This window comes from Emydura macquarii, unplaced genomic scaffold (genome assembly GCF_026122565.2).
Source record: "Emydura macquarii macquarii isolate MOO-44397 ecotype Brisbane River unplaced genomic scaffold, CSIRO-AGI_Emac_v2 contig_2768, whole genome shotgun sequence".
NCBI lineage: Eukaryota > Metazoa > Chordata > Testudines > Chelidae > Emydura > Emydura macquarii.
The window spans coordinates 18,524,627-18,548,432 of NW_027132905.1; the positions used below are offsets into that span (position 1 = coordinate 18,524,627).

At 38.7% G+C, this 23,806-nt stretch overlaps 1 protein-coding gene across 2 annotated transcripts in view; it reads right to left on the reverse strand.

The window, feature by feature from the left end:
* Window positions 1-965: 965 nt before the first annotated feature.
* The window catches only part of PWWP2A (PWWP domain containing 2A), a 37,615-nt gene continuing 14,774 nt past the window's right edge, over window positions 966-23,806 (reverse strand). The window contains exons 2-3 of one of the 2 annotated variants that reach the window (XM_067566568.1): window positions 21,547-22,514; window positions 966-3,369 (exon numbers count right to left, since the gene is read on the reverse strand). In XM_067566568.1, the coding sequence (XP_067422669.1) occupies window positions 3,356-3,369; window positions 21,547-22,514 (982 nt within the window). In that variant the 3' untranslated portion in view covers window positions 966-3,355. Of the gene's footprint in view, window positions 3,370-19,669; window positions 22,515-23,806 lie in introns of those variants that run through there. The other variant, XM_067566567.1, reaches the window with a different exon arrangement.

A 23,806-nucleotide genomic window follows, 5' to 3' on the forward strand; every position in this document is an offset into this window, starting at 1 on the left:
TTGTGGAAAGCATCCCATGGGTCAAGGAAGATTTAACATGCCCAGCCACCATGGGCTAAACTCAAGGTCAGACTGAGTGTTAAGTCAAGTAGGAATTTAGTCTGGAGGATGCACACACAAGAACAGCATCCTCACTTAATTCAGAAAATGTAGCAGACTTAAGATGTAATCAAAACCTGTTGGTTTAGGAGCTCTGGAATAAAGGAAAATTATATCTTAGAAATGTTGTTCCACATCATTTCCCTGCAACAAGTGCTGAAAAAAATCAAGGCTTTATTTGAATAAATGTTACACAACATTCTTGAACATTTACCTCTGAGCAAACCTTAAAAGTGAATCATATAATTTTTTTCCTCATTCAAGTCTACAAAATGAAGGAGGCATAGTGACCATTCAATATACAGACAAAAAGGTAGCATGGAGCAAAGCTTAAATATTAAGCAACTGAAGCCAAAAAGTGAAAAGCGATACATTACTGTACTTCTCAATCATTAAAATATCCCTGACAGTTTCATTTCAAAATGAAAATCTGATTTCAAACAAAATGGCTGCACTACTTCCATGAAAACAAACTCATTTTTATGAGCAAATACAGTTAGCTACCTTGTCTATTTTTTAAGCTTTCTATTTGCTTAATTTACCCATATTCTCAAAGGCCGAGACCCGCATCTCTCACACGATCATGTTCTGTGTGCTTCAACGGATGTGCTAGTGCTCATGAAGGAGAGGCACTCAGAGCACTGGTTAAGAGTCAGATGTCAGATAGGCAGGCACTGCTGGCTTCCACACACAACATCAATCATTTCAATCCCAACATAGAATAACCCTGCTGTTACAGTCCTGGGCCTTTTTCCTGAGCAGAAACTGGCTTGTGCCATGTTGTCTGGTGTGGTTTTGTTTTCATGTGGATAAAAACGACTCCCCCACTGGGGATAAGACCCCCCCACCCTCCCCTCCATCTATTTGTAATACAATCAGGGTTTTGTCTCCAGAGGTAAAAGGCTAGCACATTAACACACTGCACCCTGTCCCCCTCGCTCTAAGACTACATCTACACTACGAGTTAGGGGGTGTGATTCCTAGATTGCCGGCATGTACTAGCACTGGCTGTCATCGAGCAACCGCGGGTAGAAATAGCAGCGAAGCTGTGGCAGCACGGGGAGTGGCAGCAGCGCCATGGCTTAGCTGTGCTGAGTACAAACATGCTTGAAACTGGTGAGCCCAACTAAGCGATGCCTCCGCTGCTACTAGCTGTGCTAGTGCGGTTACGCTGCTATTCATACTCATGCTAGCTCAATGAGAATTAGCACGAGCATGTGTTCGCAAGCTGGGAATCACACACCTGGCTCGTAGTGCAGACATAACCTAAGAGTAAGATGCCTTCATTTGTAATAAATCCTGGTCAAATTTTGGGCAGTGGAGCAGGACCAGTCTGCTGACCCTCTGCTTTGACTACACTAGAAAGGAAGAGTACTGTAGAACAATAATTACTACCCTCTATTTTTTAAAAAATCCTGCAGTTTATTCTAAAAAGTGGTACAATTTGAATCGACTGTACAACAATGTGCAGCTAAAATAGTTTTTGAAAGAAATAGGTGCTATGGATTCGATTTCTGGTTTTATAAATAAATTATGAAGTTACCACTAATCAGACTAAAATAAGTAGTAAATGTCTCATACAGAACTGCCTTCAACTATATGTACCACCAATATATCTTTCCTGGATATGGATTATGGTTTCCCCTGCTCTGCTAAAAGTATGGATTTGTTACCAAATACCAAAGCAAGGAGGGAAAAATATACATCTGTGGTTACCATGATTTGAAATTAAAGTTACTTAATTCATGATCCATGCACAGAGGTTATGAAACCATATTTGTGCTGGTAAAGATCCCTTTGGAAAAGGTGCTCTCTTTTCAAAGAATTTGTACAAAGATATCTTACATTCCCTGATGAGATCAGAACATTAATAAGTAGGAAAAGCGTTTAGTACAAGCCTTTGCATTTCCATGGAAAGAGGAACTTGTACTTTATTAGATCTTTAGATTATGTGCACATTTCAATTTCTCCAAAATAAATATTTACTCTCCCAAGTCAGGCAACCAGTGAATCCCCTTCTATCATTAAGACTAGCACAGGAAACCATACTGTCAATAAAATGTGCATACAATGTTAAAAACAGTCAGTGGCAAATAAATTAACAAGCCAATATTCTAGCAATATGCTCAACATTCACTAGCTTCAGATGAAATAACGATTACTAAACATCTTTTGGAGAAAAGGAGGAAGAGGATAAAAGATTTGACATTCTAATTTTGATTTAAAAGTATCCAAAGACGTTGATGCAATGCAAATCAAGGAGGGGGCTGGACTCTTGAGGTCCCTTCCAGCCCTACATTTCTATCATTCTATGAAATCAACTACCATTAGAAACACTAATGGAAACTTCTTGTACTAGCTGCCTGCATGAAATCTATTCTGTGCTGAAAGGGGAAAAAAACCCAATGACCCAACAAACGACTGCTATCCTATCTTAGTAGTACCCATTCTTGACCCCCATACTGCTATAGGAAATCTAAATGACTACACTGTCAGAGATGTAGCCCTTCTTCATACATATTTCCAACAAGCCTCAGTTCCCAAACTGTTACATCAGCATAAGTAAAGTACAACCATTTTCGCAGGGGAGGATTTTCCCATAAATTAGAGATATATAGAGTTGCTGTGTCATCCTGCCTATCATCTCTCTGGGAAACATTGGTCTCATATAACAAAACTGTTCATATTTTACAATACAGCTGATTTCAGACATGCTTTAGATCACAGGTTACAGCTCTGCTAATACCCACACTAAATACTAACTAAGCCTTGTGAATGGAAAATGCAGAGCTAGAGTTAAGAATCAAAACAAAAGTTCAAAAATCTTTCCAGGCAATTGGCTCCATCACTGGGGCCTGTCAAACATATCGATTAGACTGTCACATTTTTTTTTTAAAGTTATTCGCAGTGATTCTTCATAGCAATAATTCAAGTGGTTTCTTGCATGTATACTTCGTATAATCTCTGCCCATTTCATGCGTCATTTATTGCAAAAAAGTTCTATAAAATATTTCCTAACACATCTTTTTAAACTTCAAAGAAAATGTACAATAGATACAGGTGCCCCAGGAGGGTTTGTGAGGGTGGTTTTGTTTGTTTAACACATTCATCCTGCCCTCCCTACCCTCCCAATGTTTAATACTTGGTGAACATTTCAGAGGGAAAATATGACAATTCAGTTGCAAATTTCTGTCATTCCTGATGAGCTGGTATTTTTCCTGGCCATGTGGTGAGCTTCCATAAAAACAGCAGGTGCCTAGTGTCTCTGAGCTGAAAAGGGGAGAGAAAGGGAAAACGGTTAAACTTCTTCCAGGGTATTGCAAATTTGGCAAGCAGAATCTGAGATGATCGGAATAGTTATTGTTTCACCTATTACATTTTGTGCATTCCAAAGTAAGGGAGGCGCTGGGATGGGGGGAGGGGAGACGGCTGGACACACGCAAATATTAAAATTGTTATAAAACATATGCAAGTGAACAGACCCTTCATCTGTTTGGAATTAAAGCCCAGGCCATCTTCCCAGCCCATTTTAAATATCACCCACTTTCAATATCAAACATTAATTTAAACATTTCAGAGAAGCTTAGGGGTAGTTAATCAAATGAGAATTATTCTAGGACCACGTTGACTGATATATAACTCAAAGTGTCAATACATTTGTACCTGGAAGATATAGTACAGCTACAAAGAACTAAAAGTATGCAATGGAGCAGCGAAAATAAAGCTACTGAACACTCTGCCTTTCAGCAACCACTTGGTCTGCAGTTACCCAATATGACACACAGATTAAAATGGCAACTGAATAGGAGCAGTCCAAGCAACAAACAGTTCTTCTACAACACCATCACCAGTAGCTAAGCATTTAGAGTATTACAAAGATTCAGTGTTATAGTATAGATGCATTTGCCATTTCTGTATGGTTAGGAAAGCGAAGGAGGTTCCAGCAAAACCCGAGTGCCCAGTTGTGCTGACTCTGTTTACAATCCTGCTGGAGCTAGCTCAGTCTAGAAGAATTGCTTTAGATAGATATACATACATTTCCCACTTCCTCCAACACAATGCCTTAAAAAATACATCCTGTTTAACAGAAATGACCATGGGTGGGCCTAAGCCCGGAGGCTGTTGCTGAAAAGATGTAACATCAGAGTAGAGAGGGAATCTTGAGAAATCACTTGATGCACTGGGTGTGGGATGAGAAGAGAGAGATGAAAAACAGAAGGATAAAGATCCTGTCACAGGAGTGGGCAAGGGGTGTATACTAAAGAATTTCTCAGTTTGAAGTTGCTTACTGTGCCTGGAAAGTTGACTGTAATAGCAGCATGAAAGTTTGAAAAACAGTTCCTTTTATGTCCTCTGCCCTGCAGTAAAAAGGAAGTGATATGGAGTAGGAATTTGGGAGTGTTTGGGCACAAAGGGGAGGAAGTGAGGAGCAATTATGAGGTTTAACAGAATTGTGGGTCCAAGCTGAGATACATCCGATTGCTGCATCTTGGCATGTTGGCTAAAATTATCTGTTGTCTTAGTCTTAATATCAAATATGTCCTCCATTTGGGTACTATGTTCTGTCCTTGCAGGCAAATCAAGTCCACATACCCTTCAGAGATGAAAGAATTGAGCAAGTACAGCTCCTGCAAAGAAAAGGATGCTAATCTTACACTTCCACATAAGGAGCAAGTGCTGATTTTTACAAAGTGTATTTTACAACTGAAATCAAATGACATTTACTGTTGATGCAGGTCACTAGGCTAACCATTGTGCATGGAGTACTAAGAAAAAATTACATTTGCTTGCCAAAAATATTAAAAAATGACTTTATAATCTCAAAAATATGACAGGCTGCCTAACACCCAGTATTGGCCTTGCATTTCAGTGGCAGGCAGGCCCCGGGCAGCACAAGGTTTAGAATTAGAAAACCATCATATTAATTAGCATCACTGCACCCAGGAAATCTCTCTGATGGAAACCTCCATAAGTATTACAGAAACAAATTATTGTCAGAAATATCAACAATACTACCAAATGTTAGATTACAGTTTTACCCCACACGTCTAAATATCTTAGCTCAAAAAACCAACCAGCACAAACACATATGGAAGAGGAACCATGTGTCTTAAAATCAGTCAGTAGATGAACAGCCACTAAAATCCAGATTCCAAATTCAGCCCTCATTTACCCTTGAGCAACACTGCCACCATTAGTTAACTAATTTCAGGGGCATTGCACAGGAGTAAATGAGAGCAGCAGACTTGATTCAATGATTCTAAGCTGTACATTAACACTTCTCTTTGTTTAAAGTAAGTAATGGGCAGATGGCGTTTACAAACCATGTGGTTTTCTACTTGCCTTTAATAGTGCTACAGAATGTTAGTAGCAGTTCTAATTTAAATTTACGGCCATATGCTTCCTTTAAATGCTGCTTAACACAGCATTTCGGACGCTACAGGAGCACATAAGTTTGCCTTTCACTTTCTTATACCTGGCCTCCCAACATCCCAGGTGACATTTTCATAATATCTTATCTTCAGTTAGTAGAATGAGTTAATCAGAAATACATGGAGCTCATGCTACTGCACAAGTCAGCTCATAGAAGATACTTCCTAATTCCTTGGTGCTTACAAGTCGAAGTGCCAGGATGCCCTGATTAAGGGATGGACATCTTCTCTTGTCAGAGTTTACATGTCATTTCCAGTGACTCAAAAAGCATTAGTCTAGTCTCATGTCCTTTAGGATAGTTCACAGGCTTCTGTAGTACCAACAGACCACAAATATTCCTTAGATTATTTTAAAAACAACCCAAAGTATGTCTGGTTTACTAGACCTAATGAAAAGGGATAATATTGGATCAAACTCCTCCAAGTCCATAAACCCAGGGTGCCACCAGAACCCTTTTTCTCGTGAGGTAAAAGCAACGTACAAAATCAGCTCTATTTATAATGTCAGAAATGCTCATCAATGTCTTAAAAAAAATCTTCCTGAAAAAATGCATAAAAATATATATATGTCCATATCAAACATAAATACCTTAACAAGTAGCAAATACTAATTTAGATCTCAATTCAGGAAAGCACTTAAGCATCTGCTTAACTTTCAGCATGTGCTTTAAATTCCATTGACTTGAATGGGATTAAGGCACATGCATAAAGTTAAGTGCTGCCCTGAATATGGATGTTCCCCTGGATCAGGGCCTTAGAAAGAAAATTGTCAATTTTTAAAATGTGACAATCAAACATTTTCTTTGAGCAGTGGTTCCGAAACTGTAGTCCATGGACCACTTGCTAGTGGCTTTCAGAGATCTGGCTGGTCACATGTTTTTAATTCTCCTTCTTGTTTCCAGCTGCTAAATCACATTAAAGGCAACTTAATGACACTAAATACTTTCCTAATTTTACTTGTTCAGCTAAACCATTGCTGTAGTAGCCACAAGAATGTTATGTAACTGCCAATGGCCGGGGGAGGCAGTCCATGTCATCACAAACGGAAGGCAGGTGTCCATAACACCGTATCTATTAAGATGTGATCCACACTATGAAAAAGTTTAAGACCCTCTATCTTAAAAGACATAGTGCTCATTTTGTTATTAAACATTTCTACCTTTACCCAGATCTCTGTTGTTATTTTAATATGATCGTATAATGCAAATCTGGAAGCTAGTCTGAAAAGGAAGTTTTCTTGAGTAAATTGAAGCTAATATACATCAACCTTATCACTAAGTATATGCATCAGTGAAAAAAGCTGAGATGTACCGACTGTACATGAGGTACAAGTGCACCAAGTTCAAATGGAAGTAGGAAATTAATTAAATGATGAATTCATCAGCTCTAGCCTAACTTGTTTTGGGGGATGATTAATTGATGACATAATGCCCCATTCACTTTAGGCGGGGCTTAAAACAGACAGACCTGCCAATTCACTGTTAACTTCAATGCCCCCAATCTGAATCCACAGTGGTCTGTCAGATACTGTAAGGGAGCAGCAGGACTCGTCACTGTCTGATGTAATATGCTGCCATTTGTTGAGACCTATGGTAGAAAAAACCAAGTTAACAAAAAAAGAGCATTCATTCACGATGGTTTAAAAAAAATCACAATTTAGTTGCCTGTCCTCCTGAATTTCTTCAAGTAGATTTGTTTAGCTTTGCAGAAAGCATGAAACTACATGAAAAGGTATTGAAAACCAAATGGAAAATAAGGAGGAATCACCCACTTAAATTAGACTGGAGCTGTAGGGCTCAAGTCTCTCTCATAGAGATAACAACATTTAGCAAACAGAACTAGATTCTAGCAAGCGTATTTTCATATATTATACATATGGAAGGACTTTGTGTTAGACCCAAAGTGACCTTTTTTGAATTTTATATTAGATACAATAATTATCTAGAATAACAAAGTCACAGGGCTTGCTTCACTGTGGACCTGCATCTCGTGCTGTCATTTACACCTGTCAAGGAGCATAAAGCACTACCTGTTGATTTGGTAGCATTTTACACCCCCTTCGCACTGGTATAATTCACAACACAAGGAGCAGGACAGAAGTGAATCAGGCCCACGGTATTTTGGTTTTTCACTATATTCAAAAGCAGAGTGTGGCAATTAAACAGCTTATTTGCCACAGTGGCAGAGTGATTGTTAACCTGCATCCATGGTTAACCATTAGTATGCTCACTGTCCTAGATTCTTCTCGCTTCCTAAGACAGGACATTACAAATACATCTGCTGCTCTCCCTTGCAAGAGGGCCCACAGAAAGGACACTAATTTGTTTTTCAGACCTTGAAAATCCTATTTTAAAAAGGTAGGAAGCTGAGATTGTGTTTTACCAAAGGCTCTACATACATGCACACAAAACACTTCACAATACTGTACATTGTATTTGAACAAACCACCAAAACTTGTATCCTTAATTGTGGTAATTTGCTTAAAAATCAACAGATGGCAAAAAACTATATCACAGTTTCTGTATTTTGCTTCTCATTCTTTACTAAGAGAAATCATATAGAAAGCTCCATGATATTTATTTTTTTAAGAGAGCATGTGGTCCTTCAAACAATTCTTCAGTTGAAATTAAAAACGTTCTGCCTAGGATACCAATGTTTGTTGAAGTGAATATGGTCTGACAGAAAATTATGACCACACATGATGAAAAATCAAATGGGGCAGTTGCTCTCTTGGGAAACAGGGGCACAGATTTCAAGCAAAGATCCTTAATAACAAGACAAGTAAAGGAAAATCCAGAAAAAACATACTTACAAGAAACAATGCTTCTGAATACAGTAAAACTTTGCTAATCTACCCACGCAAAAACTGATGGCCCCACCTCACTCCCACTAATGATTTAATAGTAGGTGTTTTAGTGAGCTCTCATGTTACCACAGTAATATGAAGTACTATAATAAATAATTTGCAGTGTCATTGTTTTCTTAGGTTTGTTCATTTACTAATTTGCAGAGTTCAAGATTTTGCAATGGGTCTCCCAGTGGTTAATGAAAACATTTTTCAGTTTTCTGTGAAGTGATTATGATCCAGCCCAACTTCTAAATCAGTGTTTTATTAACCTCAGTGAGAAATTTCCCTTGGGATGCCTTATCACCAGCCCACCCTATGTACAACAAAATTATTATCATTATTAAACATGTATATTGCCGTAATACATAAAGGCCACAACCAGGTTGAGCACTACTGTGCCAGGTACTGTACAAACAAAAAGATTCACCGAGTCCATTCCTAACAAGCCAGTTATATCAAAATAATTCTTATCATTGCAGAGTTTATCTTCTTGCTGCCTCAAATTCTTATTCAAAAACATTGGAAGAACAAAACAGCAGTATTAGCTATACTGCCACCAGCATTACTGAAAAAATAGTGTAGACCAAACAACAAGGAAATCAGTTGTGATTCATTTTTTAGATCACTTAGTAAAAGATTCCTTATGCTCCAGCAAACAGGTTTAATGAGAGCTACTGGTAATGAGAAAATAGTGGAGTCAAAAGGACGAACTTTGGCTTTTTGTGGCCTTGTCTACACATAAAAGTGATTGATTTAGATTTAGAAACCAATGTAGTTAAATCAGGGCAACCACCTTATAAGGTACCCTTAAATTGGTTTGAGAGTGACTTACATTGATTTACCATAGGTCAATAAGGAATCTATGAGTTAAACTGATATAAGGACTTAAACCAATCTGAGAGTGTCCACACATGGGGGCTGCTCCAATTTAACTTTGCTGGTTTCTAAATCAATTTAGTTAAATCAGTACAACTTTTGTTTGTAGACAAGAACTGGCATAGCAAAAGTCACAGGCTTGGTTTACACTACAGCATTAGATTGACATAAGGCAGCTTACGCCGACCCCCTAATTATGTCAGTGTACCTAGTACAGCCTTACTCCCACTGATATAAGTGCCCTACTACACCAACATAACTTCACCCCCCCCTCCCCCCCAGTGGCACAGGGCTTATGTGGGTGGAGCTGTGAAATTGACAAGAAAGTTGGGGGGGGGCTCCCCGCTCCCCACCAGCTGCTGCCAGGCTCCCATCTCCAAGCCAGACTGCCCCTTGAGCTCTTGGCTCCCCACCCACCAGAAGGAGCATAGCTCCCCCTCCTTTGCTCTCAGCACCCCACTGGGAGCATTGCAGCTGCCCAGTGGGGAACTGAGGAGAGCAGCTCTGCTCCTAGTGGGGAGCAGGGAGTCAGGGGCAGCATGGAGCCTCAGGACAGCCTGGCTCCCAACAAGGCATGGGGAGCCCAGGGGGCAGCCTGGCTGGGCATGGGGAGCCGGGATCCTGGGCAACAGCCCCGCTGGGAGCAGGGAACCCAGGCAACTACCTGGCTAGGAGCAGGGATCCGAGAACTTCAGGGCAGCACCCAGTAGAGAGCAGAGAGCCTCGAGGCAGCACCCAGGCTCTCCGCCCTCCACACTGCATCCTGGTGAGGATGCACACCACCGACAGAAGAAGCGGAGTGTGGACGTGAATCACTACAGTAATTACTGTGGTGACTGCAAGTCAAGCTAACATAGGTTGACTTACGTTTTTAGTGTAGACATGCCCACAGTCTCTTTAAAACATACTAACTACAAAATGAAACCACATATGTGCAGTCATACATTTCCTGCTCTCCTTCCAGGTCCCCCAAAACAAATACCATAGAGGAACATTTCTTATTCTGAGGAATCACCTGTCATGAGTTATGCAAAATGCTGACTATTGATGTCAAGGACAATAGGTACAAAGAAGGGCTGAAAACTGGAGTTGCTGAAAAGAATGAAGTGTCATTGGATCCTCAGAGGACAATGCTTTTACACTTCTAAACTGTCTGTGTCCTTAAATGCCATGACCCCTGTGAATGCAGTTGTTGATCTGTTTTATCAATTATTTCATTCAGTGGGTTTCACTGCATCGTACAATCAGTGATTTGCAAATCTCTGGTAGCAAAGAGATTCTGACAGTGCAGCACTTGACTACTCTGTAGCAGACTTACAGTGGTCTAGACAGCACGGTGGGACAATTTCTGTGGACTGCTGGAGACTATGGATAAAAGTACACTATACTAGAAAAATTTAGTATCATTATCAAAGCAATTGCAAGCTACTGGTGCAGGACTCGTATAGACAGGGCTTAGGCACTTCTACCTCTGTATCATATGCACCTGCTCTACCTGACCATGCCTACACCTGTAGCTTAGCATTAGTGTAGCTGCATCACTGCTCACTATCACTGTAATACAGGTTCTAATTTTTTTTAATGTAGACTCTCTAGAGGTGGCCATGTATCTAATGATGGCACACTACTTATTCTGTCCTTCCAAGCTGAAGCAGAGACAATGGTAGTCAGCAAGGGGAAGAGGCAGAAAAAGCAGTTCAGAATGATGAGGCAAGTAAAAAACCTCAATATCCCTCCTACTGTGCCTGAAAAAAGGAGAGAGAGGATCTGAAAAGAGGAAGGAGCCCTGGTTCTCAAGTGAAAGCCCAAGAATTTAAAACAGCACTTACAATTACCAAATTGCTGGTTTCTGCGTAGAGACCTAACAGTAGTTTTGCTACACATAAAACCACACTGCAGGAGAAACAGTAAGCAGAAAAGGTCAGGCTGTTGCATTCCCTCCCCCACTAACTTAGAAAATGTAGTGCTTTTAACTAAATTGACAGTCAACCCACCAACAGATTCATATTTCCTTACTTTCCATCAGTTGTGACTCACTCAAACATACATACTAAGAAGAACTTCCAAAACAGCAAAACCAGCTCTGTGATATAATCCGAAAACTATACTGACAGCTAAAAATAAAAGCCTGGATTTTCCAAGGAGTCTAAGAGAGTTAGATGCCCAACTCCCACTGAATTTTAATGAGAGTTAGGCACCCAATTCCCTTAAATGTCTTGGAAAATCCCAACAAAATATCATGTTAGCATGATATTCAAGCCTACAAGTAATCACTGGCCCCAAACCATTTTTATTTTCATTCTTAAAGGCAGCTTGCAAAGAAAATAAAAGTGTTTGTGCCCTTTTTTCTCCTTTTTCATGTAAAAAGATAACATGAAACTGTATTTGTTTTTGAGAAGAGTCATTTTTCATATCAGCTTTTGTCTCCCTTGTTTTTCTGGAGGACTCAGGATTGAAGTGGGAGCTTCCTCAGCCCTCCACTGCAAAGCTTTCTTCCCCACTGTCTTCCAGGCAGAAGTTACATGAGCGTTATCAACACCACCACCTCTGCCACCAATCGGAAGAAAAATCTCTTCGCCTCACAATTGCTTATGTTTCACTCTCTTTTGATGTTAGAATTCCACAATCTACCAAAAAATCCTCCAGCAAAAATATGCCCCTATACGTAGAACCTCAGAGTTACGAACACCTCGGGAATGGAGGTTGTTCGTAACTCTGAAATGTTCATAACTGAACAAAACGTTATGGTTGTGCTTTCAAAAGGTTACCACTGAACATTGACTTAGTACCGCTTTGAAACACTACTATGCAGAAGAAAAATGCTGCTTTCCCTTTATTTTTTTAGTAGTTTACGTTTAACACAGTACTGTATTCTATTTGCTTTTTTTCTTTCTCTCTCTGCAGCTGCCTGATTGTGTACTTCTGATTCCAAATGAGGTGTGTGGTTGGCTGGTCAGTTCGTAACTCTGGTGTTCGTAACTCTGAGGTTCTACTGTATTTCTAATTAAAAAAGGAGAGAAAATAACTTTTCACATGGGAGAGAAACAAGGTAGGAAACTTAATGCATAAAAAAGGGCACAATGAATTTTTTCTTTACTTTGCCAGTCACCTTTAAATTAAGGTTTCACCGATGTCCCTGACCAGTTGAAACCATGTGACCTGTTAGCAAAATGCAACTGGTCCATTTCCAATTCCAGCAGCTACAATGAAACTTGCTGCACACATTCACACTCCTGTGAAAAAAATTCTCCTTTGAGAAGGTATAAGTTTCTTCCATTACATTCCAAACAAATAAATCTGAATCTCTAAAAGGTATTAAATCCAGGATCCTGTCCAGACAGTTAATTAAAATTACGTTACTAGTTTTTATAATCATTCGTTGATTAAAATAAATTAGTACATAAGATTAACTTTAGTGCTAGATATTTTAGAAAAACAGATTCTAACATGCACCTTATTAATATCGACACTGAAATGAGTTTTGGTCTCAAAAAGACCAAAGAACGTTAAATAATGTGCAATTCTTTATGAAGTGCTTATTCACATAGATGCCGGTGTAATCTGAAGATATAGTTTCTACCTTTATTTTTTATTGGTCCTTAAAAATAATTTCTTCAGTTCTTGATAGAACCACCAGCTAAGACATCATTATACCTTACACTCAAGCTAACACTTCTTAGACAATCACCTACAATTTGGCTCATCTTCAGAGGAACTATCAGAACTTGTTCACCTTATCTATAATTTTGAAATGCTGGAGGGGCATAATCAAATACCAACAATAAATATAAATATCTTTTCCAGAGCCCAGCAAAAGGTCTATGCACAGTTAGGGTCAGAAAAGCAATAATATAAAATGGCAACTTCTTACTCAATAGAGATTTGTGCTGTGTATAGTTAGAGTAAGTCAGTCTGCTCTATTTTATACAACTGTTACCACTGCAAAGCAAAATACAGGCGGGAGAGTAAACTGGATTTTGTTCATGTATCACCATCATTAAACTGAGTTCCAATTACAGAATCTATTACTGATGATAATGTAGGAGCAGGGCCTGAATCTGCTTCCCAAGAACTAGAACAGATCGTGGAGTTACCAACAAGCCTTGGGCTACCCGAGGACCACATTAGGGACCACATTAGTGATTCAGAGTCATCATTTGATCCCTGCTCCCCCATTGCTCCAAACTATACCTAATGCCGCTTACTTCCCCCTCTGCACCAGATTTTTTGGATTGTGGATTGAAGAAGAAAATAAAGTCCCATCCAGCCTCGACCTACACAGGAGAGGAGTAACAACCCTGAAGCACCAGCTCTCCCCCATCACACACAGACCAATGATGTGAGTACCCTACACAGATGAATATGGTGTCTTAGCCCCTTTACTTCCTTACAGGAGATATAAGGTGACTCACCACTGAGCCCAGTGTGCCTTTCAAATTATATATCTGTTTATATAGTGCCTTAATGTTTCATACAGATTATTCCTATCCGACCTCCCATCCTCTTGGAGGGGTTTTCCTAAAAAAAGCAGGATACCACTGAAATTGACCCAGGTCCAAACAGCATTAACATGTGCTAAGCTGATCCATGGTCTTCTTGGTAGCAGCAATGTCCCCAAAGAATAATTGTTCTACCTGCTGAACCTGATTCTCATGGAACACCATTTTGCTTGGTTTAGAGTTGGGGTGAGGACGTCATTGTGCTGAGCTGATAAGCCCTCTTCCCTCATACAAACACCTCCCTTCTGCACACCCATACCTGGAACTCCTGCCTCCTGTTCACAGAAAAGTAGAGCATTTGGGCCATAGTTTACTAAATAATAAACTAGTATTGTCAGCACTTCAAAATCAATATAGCAGCAGAGCAACTGTGTTATCAGTTAAATTCTGATCATAAAGTTGTAATTGTTAATAACATAAAATCCTAAGCAGTCGGGGGAAATAAGTCTCATTTTGACTTGTAAACCGTGTATTTGATGTGAAAAATACTGATACAGATTCATAATAGTTTAGATAATTAACATTTAAAAGAAAAGTGAATTAAAATGAAATTTCAGAGTTTGGTTTGGGGGTTGTTGGGTTGTTTGGTTTTAAAGAAAAATATGTCACTGCTAGGAGACGGCTACCATGTTAATGACATGCTCCTGTTCTTATCAGTGGAAAGGACCTCCTTACTTGGCAGATAGGACAAAGGATTCTGTTCCCATTAAGTCACTGGAAGGGAGAGTTTCAAAGTTGTTTTAAGTTCAGTAATAAAGAACATGCTCTAGCTTATTTCATTTGTTTAATTAGCCAACATACTTACATAAAATAGCAGTTACATTAAAATAACTTTGAAACATTCTGATTTCTAGTGGTTTCTAATAGAACCTGTATTTTCTCAGCTCTTGACTCATGAAATTAAAGTAACTGTCGGTTGGATAGCTAATAATTTATTTTTAACACTGTCAACTTTAAATCTACCCAGTTTAAAATAAGGTTGAATTACAAGTAGTTTCAGATACTACACCTATTCCTGAATTACCCTGCCAATTTTTGTGGACTTCTCAAACAATCACATTTTCACAATTTTAAAAAAAGTTTCTCTCTCCTTCCTTAATATGTGAAAGATTTACACAAACAGGGGAAATTCTATACAAAACATTGTCAATTTTTTCCTCTAATAATATAATAATCTTTAGTTTACAGTAATATTAATTTTTTAAAACAAATAAAATCTATTTTCAGGCAAAAGGCTGTTTTTTAAAATTGATGTCCCTTTGAAATATTTATACATTTAAGAAGAAACTGTTCAGTCATTTTTCTTCATAATTAGATGTAGCAACTGGAATACTACTACACAGCTTGCCTGCAATAATAGTTTATGACCATAGCTCCAAATACTGTCTCCGATAGTTTCTTCCATTGTTGATAAAGCAGCCCTTTAAAACGGTAAACTTGGTGACCTCCACAAACCTCCTATCAAACCCAAAACTACAGTGGCATTCCTATTAAGGACATTTGGATAAGCCAATTCATAAGAACACAGGTAAAGGACTTGTCTTCACTTGAGATTTTTTTACATGTAGTTTTTTAAACCTTGAGTTACATTAATTGCCAGTGTTTGTGGCTAGTTCTTAAGGTATATCACAAATGATGTAGCTGGAACAAACATTTGGTTGAGTGACTAGCCCAGCCTTTATAAAAGGTTTTAACTACCTGAAGTTAACTGTTAATCAAACCTCAAGATAAAAAAACTAATGAAGTGGCATACTAGCGCCTTGTTTTCACTAGGATTTTACCTTGTGTAAACAAACACACCTTTTTCCCCTAGTTAATGCACACCCACAGTAGCAAACTACTCCCCCACAAGCAACTCAAGCCACTCCTTACAATATAATTCCTGATCCTGTGTGCTATTCAGTGTTGGTCTCCTAGTCACACCACACACAGTTCTTATGGCTAGCCTTACAATACCTACATGAAAATAAATAGGAACAAGGACGCTCATCTCAACCTTTTGTCCTTGTAAATGTTGTGCATAAGGATTCTCACCTTCATGTTTACCAATTTATTGCACAAATAGCTAACTCCCCATAACAATGGACTGCTGATATACCTGTCACTTCCTGTTTAGTCATTTGCATGACAATGTGTATTTGGTGTTCCTGTTCATATAATTTGCCTATATAACATCAGGTATACTTTATGCCCCTTCTTGTAATTATCCATTTGAATAAGTTATAAATTGTAAATGAAAGGAGATGGGAGCTGAACTAACACATTGTGCTTCCATGTTTGTTCTTGTTTATTAGCTTCGGTTCCTGATCTCCTCAGGAAAGAAACCAATTCTATTTCATATACCACCACAAAACACCACTGAGGACAATGAGTAATGCTTCAAGAGGCCATCATGATACACCTTCTTACTGATACCCAGGTCCAATTGAGTGCTTCTATTGTACACCCATAAGCAAAAGCTGAAGCACAGCATGCAAGTAAAGTCATGTGGAGTTTCAAAATTTAAGGAAGTGTGTGAGCTTGCATTGTACATTGCAAGTCTCATGTGAATTTGCAAACACTTGTATAGTGCTTTAAGGTGAGAGTCTGTCTGGCTACATTGAGAACATGCCTTTTCCCCCCCAGATGAGGTCTTATCATACCCTGAAAAATTTTACTGAAGTTTCTTAGACCTGATAAAGTTTGGCCAAATAAAAATTCTTTCTATGCAGTAATTGACTGAAGAAACTGTTTTACTAGCCCAGTATTAGAAGATAAGTAGCATGAACGCTGTCTTTTAAATATCTGTTGCATAGTCAAAGTTGATGATCCAATTTAAATGTTGACATATATTGAAAGTTGTAACTCAGAGAGATTTAATGAAATAGAGCTCTTAAACATTTAATTTCCTGTAGAACTGTGCTCAGCAAGAGATGCAAACAACATTCACATTCCATTCCATATGCGGAAGAATGACCATTTTTTTACTCCAAACCTCTGAGGCAATGGTACTTACTGGGATGCTTCTAACCTAGTTTTAGAGGATTTCAAAGCAAAGTCATGTTTTGTCTCCACACTCATGACTGCCTGCCACCTATTTTCTCGCTTGAATTAATTTGGGAATGTACTGAATAAGAATGGAAGAACTGCAAACCCCATAATCCATTGGCTGCGATGTATTCTCTTAGCAGTGAGTTAGTCGACTCACCACTACCCTTTACTGCAGCACCACACTTTCCTTCATAATACACAGGTTACTCAGAGCTGAGCAAATGTTACATTTTCACTTCAGTGCTGGTTAGACCTCAGCTGAAGTACTATGTCCAATTTTGGTCACCCACTGTACAGAAAGGATGTGGAGAAACTGGAAAGGATCCAGAGGCGAGCAACAAAGATGATCAAAGGGATGGAACACAAGCCACATGAGCAAAGGCTGAAGGAACTGGGAATGTTTAGTTTGGAAAAGAAGGGGTGGGGAGGGACATGATAGTAGTGTTCAAATACTTAAAAGGCTGCTATAAAAAGATGGAAAAAATAGTTCTCTCTTGCCACAGAGGGCAGGACAAGAAGTAATGGGTTCAAACTACAGCATAGCAGATATAGATTAAATCTCAGGAAAAACTTCCTAAATGTAAAAATAGTAGGACAACTGAACAGACTGCCTAGGGAGATTGTGGAAGTTCCTTCGCTGGCGGTTTTCTAAAGGAGACTGGATAGCCATCTGTCTTGGATGGTTTAGACAACAAATCCTGCACACTGGCACGGAGTTAGACTAGCTGACCCTTCAGTCCCCTCTAATCCTATGATTCTCTGTGCACGGTCATTACAATTACATAGCTTAATTACACAAGATGCACCATCCTGGCACGAGAAACAAATGCTTCTACCATCAGTTATCTGTGAGTCATTAAAATGGTCTAAAATGGATTTAGAAATAGGAGATTGTGAATGTACTGAAAATCACAGGTACAGTACAGCATGTGCTCACAATGGAGACATCCATTGAGATCAGGAGGCATATGAAAATTTCTGGCAGTTACAGAGCAGGGGGCATTGGATAACCTCAAATTTTCCATCACTTAATAGTCCCCAATGACAGGGTAATAAGATAAGAGCTACAGCCGTCTACAGTTAAAAAGTTCACAACAATCCCTAACATTTGTTCCACCGCTAATTCAGCTAAAGCTTTGGACAGAGAGTACCCCACAGCTACTTTGTCATGATTTTAAAAGAGGACAGTGGTGAGAGTTAGAAGTACACCTAAGCAAGCATTTTAGGCAATTCATATGAAGTGGTGTGGTGCAAAGAACTGTTGCGTTTTAAGTTACGAGACCGAGACTAGACCAGACTAGAGAACAATTTTTGTTCTTAATATTACATGTGCTAGATTTGGGCTGTCTGTATTACAAAAAGTTGTTAATTACAGAGATAGTGTGTCATGCCCACCAGTCATTACATAAGACATGCACACAAAGGTTCTTGTGAATTTAAATTTAAAATAGATTGTTTCTTTCCCATCTCACTGAACTCTGAGCAAACTGACTATATACACTAGTACTATGCTAATCTTATATGGTATTACAGAAGATACTATTCAAAAGTTCTAAATATTTTTAAAAGTTGCAGCAGGTTAAATATTCAAGTATTTTACCTCAAATCTTTGGCTCATAACATCAGAAGGTTTTTATGTGGGATCAGTTCATTTTGAGCTGCCCGACAAACTAGGTATCAATTGGCTCTATGCATATAGAGATGTCTAAAAAACACACTGTGAATTTTTTGCTTCCGAAAACAGCCTGCTTTAAATAACAAAGTAAGGCTTATTAACTGAAATACTGTAATTGTTTCTGTTTGCAGGAAAGAATATATAAATACAAGAGTGAATCAGGATTTCACATTATGAAAATTTTTGTTGTGTGTTTATTACATTCAAAAAGCATTGACCGACCTCTTGGAATTTGTTTAGTTGTTCAGAGAAAAAACCTAGTATAGCTGGAAAATTATTTAGCATCTACCACACAAATTGTAGTAGGATCCTCATGAAATATGAGCAAAAACAATTTGGACCAGCATATGTAAGTGTGTGTGTGTGTGGTTTTTTTTTTAAAAACACTCTAGATATTCAATAGTTACATGAATTTGATAGAGTAACTGAACAAGATTGGAAGAAACTCAGTGTTTTGGAAACCAACTGACTTGACAGTTGCAAGGCAGCATATTAATCTTCTAAAATTACATCACAATAAAGGTTCTTTAATGGGTTCAATCATTAAATCCTTACACTGTGTATTTTAGTTTTACAACTAAATTCATTTTAAGTTTAAATTTGTATTCCTCATCTCTGCTTTGCCTATATGGGCAAAATGGAAAAACTTGGGATGGGAACTGTTCTGGAATGAAGGCAGCCAAATTCTTCACAAGATCATGCAAAGCTGGAACAGGAAAAATGATACTAACTCAAATAGTCAGGTAAAGACCAAAACTAGAAGGGAAAATGTAAATCAACTGCATGAAAATGCCCAACACTGAGCAACAGACATGCAAGAGTAGCTAAGAATAGTGGAGATTGGGTTTGATTAGCTTTTCACATATGAAAAAAAATGGTGATTGAAAACATTTCCCTAACGTGCAAGTCATATTTTCTGTCTTTATTCAAATCTATGGAACAGAACTGAATTTACGGAGAAATTACTTGACAAGCTTTACTAAGACGAGCCCTCTACAAGAGCCAGTTTTGGGGGAAAGAGATGAATGCTTACTCTCAAAATCAGAGCCTTAAGTATATACCAATAATACTTTACACAGATGATCTTTTTAAAGTGCTGAATGAGAAACTCTATAAAATGTAAATTCTATCTCCTCTAAATATTATGTACACAAAAAACTGAACATCCTAAAAAATTTTTCAAAGCTTTTTGAGAAACACACACAAGTAATTCAGACTTAGTCAATTTTATTTACAGTTTTTGTACATTTCAGAGCATTACACAATTACAGATTTTCATTTTCTGACCTGCAAACAGATACCTTAAAACGAAAATATTAAAAAAAATATGAAGTTAGATACATCCAAAATGCAACAATTACACATATGACAATTCACAAAGTGTAATTTACTAGGACGTATCCTAAGAATTTAGGAACAACCAGTCAGAAGAAAATCTGACCAATTTCGGCAATCAATTATTTACACATTCAAACAAAACCTCTCTTGCTCTAAACTCCCAGGCAAGTGGCCTGGAAGATTTTTTCAGTGGAAGAAAGACAGGAAGTTATGATTCACACCTATGCAGCATTAACAGCCCTTGATCCCAAAATACTGAGTAACTTTTCAGTTTTGCCTTTGGGCAACAGGCTTCCCCTCAGCTTGTCAGACCCTGAAGTGTGGTACTTGTGCCCATGTGCATAGAAAGGCTGAGTGTTTGGAAAAAAGTGGTCACCAAGACCCCATTTTATCTGGCCTTTAAACTCTGTTTAAAGTGTTAGTTAAATTGGTTTCTAACATGATTTAAGCTGGCCAGCATGGATGGAGCCAAGCACGTTTTTAAACATGGTTTGAACTCACTTTGGCCCCATTCATGCTGACCAGCTCAACTGTATAGAAGCTACTTAATGTAGAAGATCCGAAACAAGGTTTAAAGGCCAACATAAACAGGGCTTAAGTTTCTGCACTTTCCCTGGTGGGCCACCCAGGTCACAGCTACTACTTCCATCCTTTGTTTACCCTTTGCCACATAGTGACTAGGTACATATCGGCTAGAAACTACTAAAAATTCCCTGCAAATAAACTGCCTTTCAGCTGAGGCTATGGCTCCTACGCATGGGATGTTTAAGGAGTTTTTAATTTAAAAAAAGATTCTCTCACTTGAAAAATACTGAAGTTTTCACTTTAGGTTAATTTTGATTGCATGTTCAATTTGTTTAGTTTAACCTTTAAGAAACTGCTACAAATCAGAACAATTTTAGTATAAAAAGAGCAGCCAACTGAGTGCAACTTTTTAAATTGGCCACGTCCTTCATGGTAGTTCTCTAACTAGGCTATAAATTTTGTGGAGCCTCCAAATTCTTGCCTACCTTACTTTCCACGTTCACGTTTCAAACTGTGTCAGCAGGGCCCGAACTTCGGGAGTCAGCTGCTTAGCTGCCTTAGCGGCCTCTGTGATGGCCTTGCGGTAAAGGCCCTTTCTCTTCTTATTAAAGCGCGACTGAAAGTTTTCTAAAAAGGGGGATAGTTGTGAAAGAGCAAGAAAAGATGTTGTTGGGGACCCAAACCACGAAATGCGGGCCTCCTGTCGGACTAAAAGGCCATTATCTTTCCGGCTCACAGTTATAGTAAGAATACGGGCTGGCCACCAAGGGAAGCCATAAATCTTGGCCCAAACAATGTCCCCTACACATATGGTCCTGCCATCTGGTGTGACACATTTAGAGACGTTTTTGGAAAAGACTTTCATTTTCAAGGAATTACTGAGCTTTTTCTCTTCCTTTGAAGAGGAGGAGGAGGAGGAGGAGGAGGAGGAAGGTGCATGCATGCTGCCTGGAGGAAAATCAAAGCTTTCAGTAGAACTACACTCAGAGTTGGTGGATTTCAAATCATCTGTGCTATCACTACTACACACTGATGCACTGGAAGAGTCAGATTTCTTTTGATTAAGGGTCATGTAAACCGTTATATTGCTTTTGCTGCCTCTCTTGCCCAATGTCTGATGTTCATCCTGATCAACAGTTACATGCATTTCACTTGTGTCCTGAACCTCACTGCTGGCCTCTTCAGGGCCTTTTGAGGGGCTCTGATTTTCTGAAGGGGCCTCACCTGCTGAGCGGGTGGAGGAGCAGCGAGACTGGGGCTTAGCTGACATCTTGCCACTCCGTATTTTCTCAAGTCCTGTCTTGAGAGATGAATCGTTTTCTTCATTCCGGTACCTTTGTGGTTTTAAACGCAATCGGGGTGGGAGAGAACCTGAGCAGGTGTTCTGAAGACGCCGTGTGAAGTGGACCTTTGAATGTGCATTTTTGGAAGTGGAAGTTGCACTCTGTTTCTTCTGTGCCTTCTCTTTGGCCATTTTCAAAACTTCCCGAGCTTTTGCATGATCCATGTTTTTGCTCTGGAGAACTTTTTTAGTATTTAACTGAGCTTTCGAAGTATTTGCTTGAGCAGAAACTTTAACTACTTTGCTTCTGCTGTGGGCAATATTTGAAACTTTAACCACAGCATTCCTTTTCTGACTTTCATTTTGGTTTTTTCCATCTATTTTATGGTCAGTTTTAAGTTTTTTATTCACAGTAGTTACACTCTCATTTCTTCGCTTTTTATGATCCTCATATTTTGAAGAGTCACTTGCATTGCCACTTTTTTTAATTTCTTTTTTTTCTGCCACAACACTGTTTTTACATTTGTCACACAAGACCTGCCTGGGTCGTAGCTTGATAGCATTCATAATAGAAGTGGGTTCCTCCCTGTACATTTTCCGCTTGGGCCGCTTAATTTTTCGGGGCGGAGGCTGAGGTATTGATTGGTTATATGTGTCCCTGATAAATAAAGGAGGAGGATATGGCGCTCCCTCATGGAAAAGGGGAGGTGGTTTAGAAGTCCATAGGCTTTTAGTGAGGCTAGGTTCTGATGGCTGAATGGGAGAAGAGTCATCAGAGGCTGCACCACTGGCTTCACACTTCACCAGTGTCTCATCTTGGAATGGTTTACTTTGGAGCTGCATGGCTTCAGGTTTATCCTTGTATTCCCTTTTAGGAAATATGGTCACAGGGATTCCATGGGGTCCAAACCTTAAAGAAAAAAGATAATTTTAAGTGTTTTCATTTTTTATTACACTGAAAAAATTTTTTTTAAAGATGCCCATGCTAAGGAATTGCTATTTTAAGATATATTTTAGCTATTAGTCCAGAGTCTAGAATGTAGTTTTATCTCTCTTCAAAACAAGACGCTGGTCCTATAGGTTTAACAACATATAGTTAGTATAAGACACTGAACACAGGCTCCAGACTCAGACAAATCTTAAACCGTGGTAATTTCTGCAGTAGCTACAGTTTAAGTAATTGCCAAAAGTAGCCCCAAACACCCATTATAGTAGTCCAGCCTCAAGATCACACTAATGGAAACAGGGTATACTTTGTCATTCTACAGAAAATGAATGCTGAGAGATAGCTAATTCCAAAGAAGAATGGATTTATGACTTCTCCAGAAAGTCAGCACAACTTAAGTTTCATACTAATTCAACTGAGGCACATAATTCCTGCAAGTATTTTATGCAATACAAAAGTATTTATAACAACTTGAACTTTTTTTTAATTATCAAAGCAGATTCAGTATCTTTTTAAAGTATTCAATATATACATGCTAGTACATAGCATGCATTATACATGCTGTTATAGTGAATAAAATAAAATGTAAGTGAAAACAACCTTCATGTTTCATACACAAGTTTTCCTTAAGAACAATATTTGATCATTTGATGCAATATGTACAGTCTGAGACAGGATGCCAAGTGAGTCTTGATCTGTTCCGGCAAAGACATCCTTGTTACTTCAATACACTTGGTATAAATATGCTCTCCCTTCTCTTCCCCCACCTCACACCATGCCTTAAAGCCATTCTATTTTTCTCAGCTAACTCTATTCAAATGTTAAGATTTGTACCATAGGTACTGTTTGTACTGTAGGTACTGTCTGTAGCTTGCATAATTCCGGTTGACTGCCACCAAATTTCACTGGCAGTGTGGACCAGGCCTCTGAGGGTATTAACTCTAGCTAACAGTGCTGTTAACACAAGCCCACAGATAAGAGGCTATCATGCAGCATGAATTAGTGTTAGCTGAACCATTCTTTCTTTTCAATATGAACTAAGTGCAAAACTGCAGTAAATGAAGTTAGGTATTTATAGATCAGTGTCACTTACCAATACATTTTAACTAAATGCAAGTATGCAGAACACCTCAGACTGTTGTAAGTAGCAGGCTGTTTGAACAAATACTTATGCCTTCCATTTCTTGCTACTTTATTATGAAATGGGGCATTGTATATGATAGATTGACAGTGTAAACAGCACAAATCTTTACTGA